The sequence below is a fragment of the Pocillopora verrucosa genome, chromosome 7, assembly GCF_036669915.1.
Source record: "Pocillopora verrucosa isolate sample1 chromosome 7, ASM3666991v2, whole genome shotgun sequence".
Lineage (NCBI taxonomy): Eukaryota > Metazoa > Cnidaria > Anthozoa > Scleractinia > Pocilloporidae > Pocillopora > Pocillopora verrucosa.
The window spans coordinates 8274849-8293467 of record NC_089318.1 but is presented as its reverse complement, the minus strand read 5'-3'; the positions used below and the strand labels follow the sequence as shown (position 1 = coordinate 8293467).

Here is an 18619-nt window from a genome sequence, read left to right as displayed (position 1 = left end):
AAATCATCTCACATCTTAAAATTGTTGGCACTTCTAAAACTGTTGACTTTCAAATCTTTAAATTTCTGTAAAGATTTTACAAGTTCATATGGCATGCAAGATAATGTAAACTCCTGTTAAAAAATGATAAGCTGTGTAAATTCAAGACAAATTGAGGTAAGTGTAATCTTGCAGCTCACCTGCGAGTGGAACGTATGGTTGCCTAAGCATTTGAATCGTTTCATCTTTTTTGTGTGTGAATAAGTTCCCCTACCTTTTCACTTAAGTTGTTGTGTTCTTCTTGAAGGTAATCCAAGGATAAACGGGTACTGTTTAACTCGGCCTCTTTCTCTATCTAAAAACACACAGCGAAATTTACAATAACAACTTTCATGAACTTGGCAGTTTGCAACGCATTCGTCGTTTAAGTACTTCTTATTAACCGAGTTTGATGTCCGCACTGTAAAGTACGGACCGCTGTTTTTTGGCCGCATGGAAAAAATGGCGCTCCGTAATTCGGAATGGATAGAGGTGAGATGAATCAATTTGTCTAAATGTGAACTTTTTTTCATTCTATTTACAGGCTACTCTGGGAAAGCTGAGACAAATTTTCTGACATCATTAAATTTTACAAGTGCGGATGGTTTGTTGCTTCTAAACAAATTTTGTCCGAGGTGGTAAAATCTTTAAACGTGCGGCCGACTAAATTTTTCCTGACAAAGCCGCGTATTACCAGGAAGGCGATAATTTGTTGGAGAACTCGCGTATATTTAAAACTTTCAAACGACTTCAGATGAATCCTGACTATAGGAGTTTAATATCCATTGGTAAATTTCGCCGGCTGGTCTTTTGAGCAGATCAGGACGTGTTTTGAAGCCCTCTTATGTCAAAGTTTCAGGGTTGGGCGATTCTTAAGACTCGACTGAAGGCGATCCAAGCGCCAATAGCTTAAATTAACCATTAGCTTGCTTTATTAAATTCGGTGCGCTATTGTCTCAAAATATGTTTTTTTAATCAAAATTGCACATGATTTAAAAGCCTTTCAGCGGAAAACTAGTTTAAACAATGGAATTAATAGCTGTGTTTTACATAGAATTAGTAAAATTTCTACGTAAAGACTTGTGAATCAAGTATTATCATGAAACATTCATGACAGAAAACAACTGTTTTGCTGTAGAGATCCATTCATTCTGTTCATCTCACAATTTGGGACGGTGAAGTCAAAGTTGGAGTGTGAGAGCATTGGAAGGATGTTGGCCCCGATGGGACCTCAATTGTAAGTTTGTACGCCGAGTTAATGAAGTTTGACACTCTTTAGGTGTCAAATCGCTGTGTTCCCCTATCGTAATTATCAAGAAAAAAACCGCTTGGCGGAAAAATCGATGATGTCAGTTGTTTGGTCACGTGCTGTTTTGTATGATGTAAGGTAATTACAACTCAACTCGTACAAAATTTGTATTCTGATTGTTTCCTGACAGTTTTAATAAAGTTCACAGGGAGGCAAAGAGTCAGTGCGTGAGGCGAGATTAAGCTAAACATTTCTACGTGACTAAGTGACAATTGAATTTACAGAAAGGCAAGTGACCTGAAATTTAAAGTTTTTCCTTCACAACCATGACACTTAAAAAAATAGTCTAACGGGCACGTGAATTTGTCTAACCCATCCGTTCTAGAGGCGATATCTTCTACAAGTAAAATTGCAAGGTGTTGCTCTATGTCTCGTTTTTAGCGTCCACTAAGATAATTTTTTTTCACGACTCATGAACCTTGTACATAGGGTATGAATCTTTGAACCTGTAAACGTTTGAACATAGGGTATCTAGTTTGTGGCTTCGCTCACCGTTTGATAGTAGACAATCATACTTCGAATCCTAATGAGGGTTCACGCTCGTCACAAATGTATAACTCTTTTTGATCGACCTAACCAAAGAGTAGCCTCAGATCGATTAAGTTAGCTGCAACAAATTCATCTTAGTTCTACAAGACTATGCAGGTTTACATTATTGATTGCACCGAGAGAAAGAATTTCAGCTATGAATGTGCGGACAACGTGCAACCTTAACTTGGCTTTATGCGAGGACATCAACAAGAAGTATGGGTCACCTTTTGCTCAGAAGAATACCACTCTCTGGAGCTTAAGAAACGTTTTAAATCGGCAAAAACGACAAATGGGTGCAAACCGTCATGAAAAAAAATTGACGCTAACGAGAACTCATGTATAGTTACTGAACAAATATATATCCCATGGCTATAACATTTTTGTCACCATTGTCTGCTTGCAATGCTGCCACATTTCCACAGGTGTTGGAACCCGGGGCTGTACCAAAACCGATTCTTGAATCACAGCTACTGCAGTCATTTTGGTCGTTACCAAGGATGCCAATTCTTGCCCTAGGGCGCACAGCAGACGGTGTGCGTGCATTAAACCCTTCTTTATTGCAATTCAGTTGTAAGGAGCCGTTGGAACCAAGAAGCGACTTCCATGCATCACGACCAAGCGACGTATTACGATATTCCCCGTCAGCAATTAATGAGTGCAAAGATTCAGCCGTCTTGTTAATCAAGATAAATTTTAATTCTTCGCCATTTTTCATACCAAGGCAGATCTTGGTAAAGTTTGTCTTCCAGTAAGTCGGTAGCTTAGTCTCTTGCTCATCAAACCCTGTCATCCCCCCATGAATGTTCAATCCGGTCTCATTGCTCCAGATCTCAGAGTCATAATGGAAGGTGTTCTACAGAATGAGGATAGAATTATCAGTTAACAACTAGACTTTGCGATAAGAGATTACCCAATGTCAATTATCAATATTTTCATTTTTTTTCATACGTTCGTGAGTTCCATTAATTCAAAACAATTTTTGTTCATTGCTCAAAAACTGAGTACAAATTTATTCTGGTAATCAGATACTATATCGTCTGTAGGCGAACCTCCGAGAAAATAAATCATTGTGCGCCGATGAAATTTATAAATCACCCGTTAGACACTTGAGTTTCTAGCAACATGATCTAGAAGATGCAACATCTGTGATAACCATTTGTGTAGGGTGCAGAGACATCTCAGAAGCTTCTTATTTGTTAATGGCGAGAATAAAATCTAAAACGATTGTTATTCTAACTTGAAACCCAAAATTACCAAAAGAGTGACTTAAATCTCGTATATATTTATCAAACTATTCACAAGCGGCTTTCTTTTAAATTGATCAATACAAATACATAGAAAGTGTAAACCTTAGCCGAGGAAAAAAACAACTGAAAACATTCCATTGCGTAGTAAATTCCTGTAATAGTTTTCTTCCGGGTTCCCTTTTTCTTTTTGCTTATTTATTGATTCGTTTTGGCCTCTGTTCAATTTATTAGTGAAAACTTGAATAAATTTTGTGCACCTTAGATCCATTGATCTTCATAACCAGCGTCCAACCACCGTCTCCACACGGACCAAGACTCGTCACGTGACAATAGACTGAAAGTATATCTGATCCAAGCTTCAGAGGGAAGGATTGGTTACTGACAGAGCTAGAAAAAGACGAATTTTGCTTTGAAAAGATATTGCTCTCAGAGGTATATTGTGGAGAATTTAAACTCGTACGAATTGCATTGAACACTACTTACATGCCCTTATCATCACTGTCATCGTTGATCTCCTTGCAGCTCTCAGCAGCTCAGGCAAAGTGAACATACCAGAAAGATTTATTAGACTCGAAGCTTAAGATGCATAATGATGCGTATACTTTAAGATTTGAGAGATAGCCTTACTTATTTAAGGATGGCCGGAAATGGTTGTCTAGAAACTGCTTTAGTAATGCTTATCTAGATAAACATTTGCTAGCAGCCAGAGGGCGGAGGTGCCCATGGATATTCACATGTGTACCAGTTAATAATTAACACGTGCATAAAGTTGGCTGACTTCATATAGGAAGCGAAAAAGCGTAAGAAACTGTCGTTCTCATGATTCTATTATCAACTGAAGAAAGTTATAGCTTTGCAATCATACCTTTGAAAATTGCTACCATCATATTACACTACATTTTTATGAATAACTAGTTTGCCTAGTTTAACTTACGCACATCTTTAAGCCAGAAAAAGTAATTGAGCAGTTTGTTGTAGAATTAATCTTACCTTTCTCACATAGTTCTCCAACGAAACCTGGAGCACAAGCACATATGAATTTGCCCTTCTTGTTTCCTGGATAGCAGGTCGCTCCATTCTTGCATGGGTTGCAATAGCAGGGAAACTTGAAAAAATGAGGAAGAGTTGCTATAGAGAGCTCCTAATAACAATTATGAATAATGACAGATTTCTTCAGCGCCATATTCATTGGCGAGTCATGGCGCTTTACAACACGTTGCGAGGGACTCTGGCTAGACTGAATTGAGTAGATTAAAATTTTTGAAGGAAATTTGGGCAGATGCCCCCATTTTTAGAATTAATGCAAGACCACAAATCGGGGAGCTACATCCCCTACTCCTTGCTGACCAGTACAGGGAAGATGCAGGAGACGAGACCTACGGATTTTCATTCTTATCCGAGAAGACTAGCAAGTCTAAATGTCATTTCAAAGGAAGCGCATTCTCCTCAGCTAAATTTAAGATGCTGGGTGTTGTTCCAGTCTGGGGCTTCAACCTTCGACCTTCCGCACGGCAGCTCAGTCCGGCACTTTACAATACTGGCCAGGCGGCGGTTGCAACAAGTTTATTGCATTGTTGTATTTTGACATTATGACAAACCTTTCTCAAAGTCTCCTTCAGCTCCATGACGTCAGAGTTAGTTCGATTCAGTGTAGAATTTAGCTGATACAGAAACGTGCCGAGCTTTTCCAGCTGAAAGAATAAGAAGGCTGTACAGTCTATGAGAAGAGATTCTGTTGGAATTTGTATTCTTACTTTGATCGGCTGATTGGTAACTTACTTTGGTTGTTCGATCGTTGTTTGCTCTATTTGCCGGTTGGACGTCACGTACTTTTTTTTATTAATTATCTCACGATGAATTCTTAGATTTTTAACCAACACCGATATTAAAAAAAAAAAATTGCACCTCATACGCAAAGGATGTGTTGACGGCTTTTAGTGTCTGTCTTGTGTCATTGTCAGACGTCATGAGTTGGAACTTTGATTGGTCCAAGTCTTTTCGTAGAGAGCTGACTCCTGAATCAGTCTATGCAGGGGAAAGACAAACTAATTGTTTCATCTTTTAAGAATTAGCGATTATGTAATACCCATTTAACGTTAGAACATATGGGAATCTAATGTCAACAAATGCATAAAAACACTCTGAAGAAGCATCTAACTGTCAATCGTTCGCCGAATTGGATATAATCTCGAATCGCGCGCATCAATTTTTGAAAAGAATGAGGTTTAAAAAAATTAGATCAGAGTGAAACAGCGCCGACAACAAATTAACAAAAGATTGAAAACCAAAGAGGTGCTATCTCAACAACCGAAGCGCGAGAGTCCACAAACGCTACAGTAGAGCTTAATGCAATCTATTTCTGAAACATGAATTAAATGCTCCTCACCGAATCTCGCTGAAGGCTGGTTATTTTCTCTTCCAAGGATTTTATCTTGCCTACATCAGTTATCAGTTTGTCAACGGACGCAGACAACGCTAAAAGAAAGAAAATTATCAAACACTCCCTCTGGGAAGTTCATTTAATTTAGCACAAATGAAGAGATATCTAATGAATTAGTTGCCAGGAATCGGATCCTTGTGTTTGCGGCAAAAGTTTTGGGATCGCCACGGGGCAAACATTGCAACTCGCTAGAAAAAAATGCATGCATATACAAGGAAGCGTAAGTTTTTGTTTGAACAACCATGATCTATGTGGTAAAATCTACTAACTTTTCTCCATGCGCAATAGTTATTGTGAAATTGACAACGTGTAATGATCTCGGTTTATTGATATATTTTATAATATATTTCACTGTAATTCTGAAAAAAAACCTTACACTTCCCTCGTATAAACATCATCTACATCCACTTATGATAAAAGTGCGATAAAAAAAGCGTTGATCTCTCTCTAAAATCGTTTTCGAACGTCGAAACAACCTTTCGCCATGTATTTCCTTCTAGCAACTTGCAATGCTTGCCCAATGGCCATCCCAAAAATCTTTGCGCAAACACAAGGATCCGAATACTGGCAACTCATTCATTTTCACTCAAAAAGAGCATGCAATTCATTTAATTTATTTCTAAAGAAGAGATACAAGAATTTAAGTTTTAATTCAAAATATCTTCGTAATGGAATACAAATTTCCTAAATTTGAAACAAATTTTATTCCTCTTCGATTCAAAATTTTAGAAATGCATTTGATATCATTATGCCTAACGCCTGTACCGCTAATTAAAGATTTCAGACTTCATCTAGACTTTCATTTCCGAGAGAAATTAACTTCGATAAAATTAACCATTGAAAGGCTTCTCATTAGAACCAATTGTTTCCCTTTTTTCACCCTACATTTTTTTCGATCAGTTATGCAATTTTGCCCGGATTGAACGATCGAATGTGATTTGAAGCGAGTTGTGCGAAATCATCGTCACGCAATATCAGAAGCCGTTGTGATTTGAAGCCCAAGTTTTAGTAAACACGAAAAAGGAGATAAGAAATGTTTAATTATGTCACCTTCTGGTATCAGATGTAACCAGTGAGGCTCTGCAAAAGGTGAACAGACTCTGAAAAACCAAGTTCGTTTTGACCTTCCCGCTCATAACAGACTGAAGGAAAGTATAATCGTCCTAATACTCGATGTCTACGCTGCACGAGAAAAACGAGCGAGTCAAAAAAAATCATTATCTATCCGAAAGAGTTCACACCTCTAAAAATTATTTCATGTCAAATTTTGCCCATCGTTATGGTTTGAACCTTGTTTAGGACAATGGCCCTATTTTTCACTAGCCTCGAGGACTTTTTCATCGGATGTTTATGTCAAGCTCAGAAGCTAAAGCTCAACTGCCTCAAATGACCCAAACGGCTCAAATGACCCAATCGTTGTCAGTACTCTGAATATTAAACAAGCTATTCACTGGCGTTTTCATGAGGCAGGATCAAGAGCAGGAAATAATGATCACGATCGATGAACATGTTGTTTTCATGGCGTTTCATAAAACAAACTGTTCATTAGCGTTTCCATGGAGCAAGAATATAATGGACGAACATCATGTTTTCTTTACGTTCACGTTCGTGTGTGAAAACACTTGGAGAATTCAGCGCTCGTACACTCACGAAAACTACAAAAAAACAATGCAAGCTGTTTACTACTGTTTCCATAGAGCAGGAAAACAATGGACAAGCAACACGTTTTCATGGCATTCATCGTTAGTAATTCTGTGGGGAAAATGCTTGGAAAATGCAACGTTCGCGCGCTTGGGAAAACTATAGAGAAACGTTCAGGAAAACTAGCTGTACACTAGCGTTTTCGTGGAGCGGGAAAACAATCAACAAACATCATGTTTTCATTGCATTCACCGTTGATAACTCTGTGGGAAAACGCTTGGAAAATGCAGCGTTCGCGCGCTCGGGAAAACTATGGAAAAACGTTCAGGAAAACAAGCTGTACACTAGCGTTTTCGTGGAGCAGGAAAACAATAGAAAAACATCATGTTTTCAAGGCATTCACCGTTAGTAATTCTGTGTGGAAAATGCTTGGAAAATGCAGCGTTTGCGCTTGAGAAAACTATGGAAAAACGTCCAGGAAAACAAGCTATACACTAGCGTATTCGTGGAGCAGGAAAACTATCGACAAATATCATGTTTTCATGACATTAACCGTCAGTAATTCTGTGGGAAAAGACGTGGAAAATGAAGCGTTCGCGCACACAGGAAAACTACGGAAAAACTTTCAAGAAAACAGGCTATTCATTGGCATTTTCCTGGTGCAGGGTAACATGTGATGAACTTCGTGTTTTTCTTGAGTTTTACCGAGGGTGAACGGTAAATTTGCCATCCGTTTTCAGATATCAGAAAACATTAGTATGATGTCGAATTTTTCAGTCTTTCACCATTTCGGAAAACTAACGATGAACAAGGGTTTTTGTGCCGTGAACGTGTTGATTTTAGGCGAAATATTTTCGGTCAAACAACTTTTGCCAAACAGTAGTATCCTTTGACCTTTTTTGTGGCCCAAGAGAATTTAGGATAAAATCTGGGATGATTTTACAGTTTAAATATGAACACGAAATTATCTTTTGACTGACATTTTTTTTCTTTACTAACCTTCAGTTCCGCAGCAATCACATCTTTTGCCGAGTTTACCCCATACCAGCAGCAAAGTCAGTAAAAGGGCAGCGGTGGAAACCAAACACGCAAAAAGAATTAAGCCCAAATATCCCTCGTTTGACCGCCTTGCTGGGTGTGGTTTCCTGTCGAGCGTTTCGTAAATTGGATCATTTGCAGCTCTAAAATTTGCGATGTTTTCTTTTGAATTTTCTCTGATTTGTTTCAGTCGCGTCGGTTTTTCAGTGCCAAGATAGTCTACGATGTAACCTTCGTTTAAGGCGGGTTTTCCAAAGGAAGAAGTCATCGCTATGAAGTGCGACTCAGTCTTCAGACAAACTGAAAAATGACTTAAAGCACTGGACAGGTTTGATTATAAATTTGCCTATCACACCTTCACCTTAACTTGACCTTGAACTAATTGGCCCCAAAGTCAAGGGGCTGTGTTACACTGGAAGTCTGGGCATTATGTTCATTCAGGTTTGAAATTTGTAGCTGTCAAATTACCATTGTTCCCCATCGCAATTGGCATGACAGCAGAGTGCACGACGGTAAAAGTCGACGATGTCATGATCCTTTCATCACGTACTGTTGTCTATGATGTTAAAAAATTACAAATCAACATGTAGACAGTTTGTGCTCCGATTGTTTCCTTCATTAGAGTTATACAGTGTCTTGCTTACGCGTTGTTGTGTACGTTTCCAAGTAATTACAACTCAACATGTAGACAATTTTGCTCTGATTGTTTCCTGAGGGCTTTCACTCTCATCGGAAACAATATTTTTTAATTCTGCCCGTCTAAGGCATTAAAAAAAGTATGAAAGCTAACCCTCACGTGCGTTATCTTTATATCGACCAAACACATACATGACATTTTTCCCAGGAATAGGTGTTTTCTATCTGGAAAAGTAGTTTTAATTTACTATGAAGACAATTAGAGCTCTAATTAATAGCTGAGGGTTTCAACAAATTTCAGGGCCTTCCCTCTCTTCGAAAACACGCTCTGGAAGTTTCTACACTGTCAGTCTAAAGGAATAGATAAGAATAAAAGCTAACTCTCACGCACGTAACAGCAAATCAACAGAACGCAAACACAAACAATTTCCAGGAAGGATTGCTTTCTAGACATAAATATCATAAAAAGTCCATATAAAAATTCAGGGTTTAGGGTTAGGGTTAGGGTTAGGGGTTAGAAAAAAAGGAAAACGAAAGGTCGACGTTTACCTATTAAATATTGGGTTTCAATGATACATAGGACATGTACTCAACACTCTACTCAGTATGTACACTGATTCAGAAACACAAAAATACGGAGTATTCAGATGAAATTATGCACAGAATGGGAGGAGTGTTAATAATGCAGTTCGAAGCAAGGAGTGTCCATAAAGTTAGGTCGTTTAACAAAAAAACCTCAGGAGTTCGATGCCATCAAGAATTTGTATCCTGGAAGCTTATATTATGAAACCGATTAGGTCCGTGAAGAAGTCAAACGCATCGTTGCTGCAAGTCACAAATTGCACGCCACAAAGTTCATTTTCCACTTTAATTGATACATCTGTTTTGATATCGCAAGGGTTAGGGTGAGGTTTACAATGACAATTGATAGCCGAATGAAAGGTGAATGAACATTGATAGCTGAGTGTTCGAAACAGGCAAGAATTGTTAATCGTGGTAGTTTTAGTCATTTTTCATAAATTATTCATCGAACCCGTTTGAAAAGAACTGGTATTTTGTCTTCCTACATTGAGAGATTCTTGGGCTTTTCGCTGTTGGTTGTGTCCCGTTTGGACAGGAAACTAGTAACATAGATTGAAAGGCCGCTCAGTGACCTTTCAATATTCTGGACCGATGGCATGTCTGTACTGCACTACGTAAACAACGTATTGTAATTTCGTCGTTCAAACCCCGCACTTTGGGGCCGGATTTATGTAAGGTCTAAGCGCTTACTGACTATTTTTCGTGTGATTCATATTTATTTATTTCGTTCTTTGTGTTTTTTTTGATACCTCCTCGTTAGCTTTTTTTTTATTAAGTTTGTTAGCGTTTTTCTTCGTCACTTACACCTTTTCACACGTTTCTCAAACCGCACGTTATTTCTCAGTCCTCTTGTATTTAAAGCCAGTAGATACTTTTATAATCAATTTCTACGTCAGTTAACCTAAAGTCGCGCTTGGCGAAGTTCCCTGCTTTAGCAGTCAATTTTTTTGCATTTACATATTAAGCGTTATCAAGGTAAGTATTTTTTAATTTCGCTTCGTTTGTATTCTTTTTTTGTTTGTAATTTGTTTGTCTAAATTTGCTAACTTAACTTTCATTTATGTTTTTAGTTTCAACCTACCACTACTGCTGCAATCTAATATACAGCATTATATCGGAGTAAGCTTCAGACCACCATGGGGAGCTAAGAATGTTGTATTGATTTTTTGCATCCAGAATGTACTGAACTCCTGGGTCATGATTTGTTCATATAGAGCTCCGTACCCTTTACTCGTACTATATACACTTACGTTTACTGCAGTAGATAACCTGGATTCGAAATAATGACTCCTGAGACTAATTGGAGATACCAGCACAAAAAGCATTTCAAGTTCAAATTCTTACATAGAGCTGTATTGCTTTTGATATAGTTTACCAGGAATGACAACGATACTCCCTGACGCTTAAGGTAGAGAGCTTCTGACTAAGCCAGTTATTTCGGAAGCAGTAAGTTATCAATGCAGTGTCTATTAAATTTTTTTTCATTTTTTTGTAAGAAGATCTTCATGGGGTTAACCCTCCTATAATTCTACAATTGTGATTTACACTTGTGCACTGACTCGAAATACACGTGTAAATTCCAGTGTGGAATATTGTTTTATTAAATCCTTGTATCTACAAGTCGGACTTTACCCGTGTAAATTACACGTGTAAAAGCTACAAGTGCCCCTGATATATCTAAGTCATACTTTTATAGCAGTGCTGATTGCAGAATACGAAGTTTCAATTTATCCAGATGCTTCCATCTGACCCAAGTGTAGTCCATTTGCCCGCTCTTCCGAAAAAAACGCATGTTTTAACTAGTTCATACACATGCCATGGTGTTCACAGAGCTCACTTTGAAAACTTCGTCAGAAAACATTACAAACTGCTACGAATGGCTCACATTAAGAAAAACAAAACCAAGCTACCATTTCGCATTTTTCTCGTCGTAAAGATCATTCCGGCGTCTAATATGTTTGTAACATACTTTAATGAGTTTACATCAGTACATCACAAAACGATAAGAAAAATAACAAATAAAACTTAAATGAAACGCATTAAGAGATACACAAAAAGAGCACGAAAAATGAGAAATGTTGTTTGGAAACGGTAAAACCGATGCAATACCGAAACTGAAAATTGCTTTGTGTAAACATGCTTACCGGCAAGAATTCACTGAACACAAATCAAGAAGATAGCAAACGACACCTGACTAAGCCGTCAAGGTCAAGATTTTCATGCCCTTTGCATTAGACAAAGTGAATTTTCTTCTTTTTCTCTTGTTAAGATTATAGACTGATACGGAACTGAGATAAATTACTACATTAATTGCATGCATCATCTGATCAAATACTTGTTCCTGGGCCTGCACTATCGGAAAAAGATTGTTTTGGAACATTAATTACGAAGGTATCGTCCGTTACGGGGACAGCCCTAAAATAAAAAAAGAACGAACATAAAACACGTATTCCGCGAATAAACAAATGCTAGACTTATCTACAAATGATCTTTACCAACTCGAAAAACTAAGCGATTAACTTCAAAACCGAGCCTGTGTTTACACATTAAATTTCTATACAACTGTAAGTAGATTTCACCCACAGATTTCATTTGATTTGAGTTGCGGTACAGTTTCTGAACTGATCATGCAATCTCAAGAGAGCTCGCTGAAAGGGAGGCATGTTCCAGAAACCATATAATTTTTATCTCCACTTGAAAAAAAAATATGTATGAAGAGAGTAGAGTAACCCAACCCCTCGAAAATTGTCTTCAACCATACTACAAAATGAGACCATAGACGCCGCCATTTTAAATCGGCTTCACAGCTTGGCCGTTCTTATTCCTCCTCGGTGATCTACTTTAACAATTGGATGCTGTACTAAGAGGTATCCTTGACTCCAGTAACCTTGACTCAAATAACAAGTTTTACCATGACCGAGCAACACATTTGGCGAACGGTTCAATGACTCTTCGGAATCTCAAAACGTGGTAGAAAGTAAATTTTTATACTTTCTTTCTGATTTTCTTTCCATTGCCTCAGATTTCCTTTCCCTTAAATTATCCTCTTGGCGTAGCTTTCACAATTTTTAAAGAAGCTAAGGGCAAATTTCTTTCGCTTACCTTTGACAATTCCCAACACAAAAGAGGAAACATCCTTACTTTGGTATATAGGAGCAGTGTGGTCCCCCTACTTTACTCCAGTAATTGTCACAGTAGAAGCACTCACATCCCATCTGGGGATTTTCGCCATGATCAAAAGCAAACTGACCAAAGATCACGTTCCGGACAAACTTTATATCCATTTCAAAAGTGGGCATCATATTCTTGATTGGAAAGGTTTTTGTGTCAAGGGAAATCAACTGAGTAAAACAAAGAGATTTCGGTTAAAATAAAGGAGGATTAAAACAACCAATCGTAATTAGGAAAGTGGTGTTGGAAATTACCACAATAAGGCATTGTAGGAGTCCAGGATAAACATCATCATCGTCATCATAACAACGATTCCGGTAACGAGAGCTCTTTTGACCAGGTACAATAAAAGTTTTGTTCTTGTCGTAGCAGAGGGTAACCACGAGTTTAAATGGGTGTTTTAGTATGGACTATAGAAGTGTGACGACGAAAATGTGATATTGCTTAAAAACGACTATTTTTTTTAAGATTCAGAAAGATATCGTCATAAATTGAAATCGATTCTTATTAAATATGTCTTCAACCAATCTGTTTTATTTTTCCAGAATACTCACATGTCTTTTGAAATCATTTTGTTTTTCCAATTCTCTCGTAACCTCGACCGAGCGAGAGATTGAGGCCGCAATCTGAATCACGTCTTCAAATGAAGGGTTGACATGTTCCTTTGACAATTCTTTTATAACTTTAAGTCTTTCCTTGTCTCTTTTCACTTTCTTTGGATCAACAGGTCGTGGTAAAATGACTGACTGCGCCAGCGGTACACTCTCTGATAAAGATGTGTGAAGTCGCAGTGGAAAAAATTTACGGATTATGCGTCGACGCTTGATACACCTCAAGTCACGTTCCTTGTTCATTGCCTCATCCGATATAATTGACTAAAAACAGAAAAAAAAACATGAATAGGAGAAAATTAGCAAGTTACCATGTAGAAAGGTTTTAATTTATGTTGTGGGAGCAGGGAAAAAAATCAAGTCTGACCTGCAAAAGAGGCATTTGTCAGACGTTTTTTAGAAGAGTTTTGGAAAATGTACGTGACGTATGAATAGATTAGCGATCCTTTTCCGTGCATGACTACCACTTGCGCTCACAACGTGTTTGGCTAAGCCCCGTTGGAAAACGCCAAAAAGATTACACCTGCTCCAGAGGTTGCAATTGGTCATTAAGAGTGTTCGTTGCCATTTTTGTCGTAGTTCCCTTCCATCTAACTTTCACTGTTCGTGCCCCCCTCCTTCGAATACTCTTTCAAGAGATACTCTGAAGAAAAAAAAAGCGGCTTTATATATCACCACCATTTCCGCACACTTTGGATGCATTCCGAAAGTTTATGCGGTTACCTTTGCCAGTAAAACACTCTCCTCCAAGGATTTTACTGTCATTTTAGTTCCCTCTTTAATCACTCTTCTCTTCTCCCTGTTTCTGTTGAGAACCTGTTTATTCTTGACCAGGATCTGGGACCGAACCTTGTTGAGGTCTCCATGCAAACCGTCCAAGTTTTTACCTGACGTCAGATGTGTGGTTGATCGGCGATCCTCCAAAGCTTTGTGTTCACCAATCAGAGACTTTCCTGAGTGAATCATTTAAAGTCAGACGACTTACCACCTCACTATCGGGAGTCAATTGTTATGCCCCAATTAACGGACCTGTCTTAATTTAATTACCGTATTTTGTTCTTAGATTCCCGTGTTTCTAAATCCGTCGAATAAGATGGAGGGCTTGTCTGAGCAGGAGGCAGGGGTGGTTCGCCCGTAGATCATACCCAGCGTGTTATTACCATAGAGATGATTATAAACTAACATTTTATTGACTCGAGAAATAAAACAACTACTTGCATTTAAAGAGCTGCATCAAGCAGTCAAAAGGTTGATGTACCGGCGGTCCTTTTCAGAGAAGACATACGTGTAATATAAATATGTTTTTTTTTGTCGCGAGCGAAAGACAAAGAAAAGAATCTTAGTCTCCTGCGATAATTCAAACCTCAGACTTACGGATTTCGAAACTCGAACATCTACTGGTCACGCTGCTTCTTTTTATGAAGCGTTCTCATTACATTTCAATCACCTGATCGCTCTTTAGCATTGTCTTCATCTCTTTCTGTCGTCAAATCGTTCCTAACGTAGATCACTTCAGCGGATGAACCCTCATTTTCTGAAGACAACAACGGCACCTTGCAATCGTCGTCATCGTTGATTGTGATGATGACTTCATTGCTGGCAGCTACTGGTGTCTTGCAGGACTCAGAGGAGGAGTTAGAGCCACCTGTAGAGCCAACTGTAGAGCCATTTGTAAAAATTCTTGTCAGTTGACGAGAGGCTGCTATATCACAAATAGTAGAAATCAAACTAACGAGATTGTATGAGTTCTTTTAAGAATGTAGTTTATTACCCCAAGATTGTCTTATTTCGATCCATCATTCTGGGAGTTAGCTTTCAATCAGATTATTTTACCTGAAATGGTGGACGATTGAGGTGGAGCCGCCAGGTCTCGTTCTGTTTCAGCTGTAATCTTCGCATCACTTGATGAGGAAGATCCAGAGGATTGCAGCATCCAAGGCTTCAGTTTAAAATCCTTATGAGAGTCGAGGAGGGTTACATATTCCACAGAACAGCCACTTGTTGGGGTGGAGTGCGGCGTACCGATGGAAGAACACAGTGATGGAGCAGACAGGGATGATAACGAGGTCGGCTGCGAAGAATCGGAGGGCTCCGCATTTAATTGCTCGACTCGGCTGCGAGTATCTGTAGTAAAAGTGGACATTACAATTAAACAACGAGTTATTGCTAAAGATCCAAAATTGAATTTATCGAGCTTTGCTTTATTTCTTTTTTTTTTTTTCTTTTTTTTTTTTTTTCTTACCTTTAAGTATACCTTTTAGCGGCGGATGTTGGGAAACTTCCAAATTTAATCGTACCCTTTTACCTGGGCGATCTGTAGCAAGAATAAGGAGTTATGCACTGAGCAAAGTCTACGTTAATACCATTTAATTTAGATGGGAGACTTTCTCAGATGTGCTTGGTTTTGCTTTACTTCATATCACTTATGTTCACTTCACTTCATTTCATATCGCTTCGCTACACTTGACTTTACCACTCTGATTTCAGCTGTTTGTACACCAAAGAAAACATATACTCATAGGCTGTGATCAAGAAATTTTCACCTATTTTCTTTGAATTGTCTGATAAAAGATTCCCGACATGACGAGTAAAGTCGGATTTTACGGTAAAAAATGAGTGTTGATTGTACTCGTTTTCCTATCTGCGAACAAACCCTATGGTAAAAAAATGAAATTATCTTGTCCACATCTAATGCAAATAGGGTGATTTTTTTTCCGTTTCCTGTTTTTTTTACGCTGTCTTTCTCACTTTCTTTATAATCCTGAAGTTTTAGGCTTTTTCATTTAAGACTAACATTCGGTTCACCTTCCTCATCTTCCTCCTCGTTCCATCCTTTAGGTTCTCTTTCAAAGATGACATCTTCATTCCTGTCGTGCTTGATGTTCCACTTCGAGTCTGATGACATACCTCGTTCGAGACTGCCTCGATCTCGTCTAATTCCCTTCCTAAAACTTCTCCTGTAAAAGTTTTACCGACAGTCACTTTCAAAAGTCACTAGCGAACAAACTGGAATGAATATTCCAGTTCACGAACAGAGTTTCCGTAAACCAGCCACAAGTCTGGGCTGACTAACTTAAAGTAATATTTAAGCTATTTCGTTTTTTATGTATGATGTTTAACTAAAATGTGGTCCAACTGATGAAAGATGAAAATATTGCTTACCAGACGCGATAAAACACAGCCCCAATCGCCATAAACAGAAACATTCCTCCTATAAGTCCTACAACAGCCATCGAGGACCCATCATCCGCTGGATTTTTAGTCTGAGATTGCGATTCCAGTCTTCCTCTCCTCCTATATTTTCTTCTTCGTTTTTTATCTTCATGGTGAGGCTCGCTTTCATAATCCACAGCCAACCTCCACCGGGGTTCAGCAGACGCCATATTTGTGGGCTCGATATTTCTCTTCGTTTCTTGTAAGGTAGATGTGCCACGCGGTTCGAGTCCGTTACCGTTTGTCCTGGGATGATGATCAGGTAAGTGTGATTCCTTTTCATCTCGAACGGAAGATTTCTTTCTGGTTTCCCCTGGGGTGTCGTCTTTGGGATTATCTTGTTAAATAAACGAGAAATTTAAGACTTTTTCAGGATTGAACTTAGACAACCAATATCTAATATCAGGTTGAGAAGAACCTGAACTTAAAGTGAGATCTGACTGCTAAGTCTAATCTGGGTCAACGCCAAGATTAAGGTCATTTCTCAGAAATCAAGCTTGCCCTATGATTTGCCCGCGTCATCTTTGAGTAGCAGAGCAACGGATACCGGTGAAATCGACATTAAGTGTCCCCGTAGAATACAGATTGGTGAACCAAATCCAGCATTAACTATGCTTTTCACTTCTCAGTTGAATCCCCCCTCTTCATAAAATTGTATTCATTGTGAAAATAGGAATAGCATACTTCCTCTGTCCATTCGATCTAAGATCTTATTCCTTCCTATCCCCACTTCCTTCCGCCCCCACCCCCCCCTTAAAAAAAAGAATCTTGCAATGAACATTCTAGTGCACCTTCATTTGCATTGAAGTCGACTTCCCTGTTCTTACCAAATATTGATAGGATCTCGCCCGTATCAACATAAGTTTCCTAAAAAGCAAGAGCAGTTACAGATAAAACCATTATCAGCCTCGAAAACAAGAAATCTTTTGCATTGACTTTGATATTAGAACCTGACCCGCGTTCTGCTGCAAACATGCATGCGCCAACTTTGACAGCAAAACACGCACAAAATTTAAGTAAAGCATGATCCTGATGTGGTTTTGTCTGTTTATCTGATTGCTATTTGAGCTGAGACCCGAAGTCATTTCATCACTGTAGAAAGAACTTTTAAGTTACCGGATCATTTCTAAAAGATAATTTAACTTCAGTCTAAAGATAACAGCCCATAGGTGGAACGTCATGTTTCCTTACAATTTCTGTTGTTCTCGCAAAATTCCTTTGCTGCTGCAATAGCACAGATAATTCACTCTATACCTCTCTCTCCACCCAAACAATAGTCACAATGAGCGTTGGGAAAGATTTATCTACTTTAACTCGCATTGAAAGAAGTTGTTTTTCCAGTTTCTTAATAATCATCGACTATATCTTACCCGTACCAGGTGCTTCCTGAGAAGCCGCAATGTCTTGTCCTCGCTTGATGGCTTGCGTTAAAAGCGATTTCAACTTAAAGTTTGATGGAAATTTTTTATCACTACCGGGGTACTCTAAGATGTCTTCATTGGCAGCTCTTCTCATCATAATTTCCTCCCAGTTAGCATGATTGTTATTCGCTGCCGATTCCATAGACTTTATATCTTCTATATCATCGTTAATGACCTGTGCATCATCTACAGTTCTGTGAGGCTTCCCTCTGGTAGTGGCCGATGTGAGGATGCGCCCTCCGTGGAAGGTCGAGTGGGGCCTGGGGGCCGGAGTTAAATCATCTTTGCTCAAAGGTATTAAAAACCCTGAAACTTCAAAGAGAATCCAAAGGCGTTATGACACGTTTTCCTTACACATTCTGGTTATGCTTTTCTTATGCTGATGCTTTTCCTTTGAAATGCTTTTCGTTTTTATTTTCTCATCAAATTATAATAGCTTGCCTGTCAGTCAAACCGAAAAACGCCTGATTGTGCTGACGCAAAATTAAGCCGTTACGCCAGAAACATAAACGCGAACAAGCAGAACACGCGCAAATTCAAAATAAAGGTTCTCCTTACCTTCATTAAAGCTGAAACAAATCAGTAAACAAAAGAGAATACTGATATAAACTCTTTCCTTCTTCATAATGGACACTAAGTTAACCATTCGGCAAACGCAGCATTCTCGCAAAGAAGAAATGAACAACTTGGCTTGTTTGTCGTCATAGAGACTAATTACACTCATAAGTGACGTGTAATGATCGAGCGCGCGCCTGAACCGA

At 38.6% G+C, this 18619-nt stretch overlaps 2 protein-coding genes across 2 annotated transcripts; both read right to left on the bottom strand.

Annotated features, from left to right (window-relative positions):
- Positions 1-1856: 1856 nt before the first annotated feature.
- Positions 1857-8485, bottom strand: LOC131781957 (uncharacterized). Its single transcript, XM_059098664.2, has 8 exons — positions 8186-8485; positions 5492-5580; positions 5011-5130; positions 4704-4796; positions 4096-4210; positions 3589-3637; positions 3363-3492; positions 1857-2711 (listed from the first exon to the last, which is right to left on the bottom strand). Exons 3-8 carry the CDS (start codon positions 5071-5073, stop codon positions 2202-2204), a joined length of 960 nt encoding a protein of 319 aa, XP_058954647.2. The 5' UTR covers positions 5074-5130; positions 5492-5580; positions 8186-8485; the 3' UTR covers positions 1857-2201.
- Positions 8486-11769: 3284 nt separating this feature from the next.
- Positions 11770-18504, bottom strand: LOC131781951 (uncharacterized). The gene is made up of 11 exons (XM_066170117.1): positions 18417-18504; positions 17808-18170; positions 16387-16774; positions 16030-16181; positions 15479-15538; positions 15058-15348; positions 14675-14926; positions 14297-14359; positions 13168-13490; positions 12584-12783; positions 11770-11857 (listed from the first exon to the last, which is right to left on the bottom strand). The coding sequence occupies exons 1-11, from the start codon at positions 18502-18504 to the stop codon at positions 11770-11772; spliced, it is 2268 nt and encodes a 755-aa protein (XP_066026214.1).
- Positions 18505-18619: the final 115 nt, after the last annotated feature.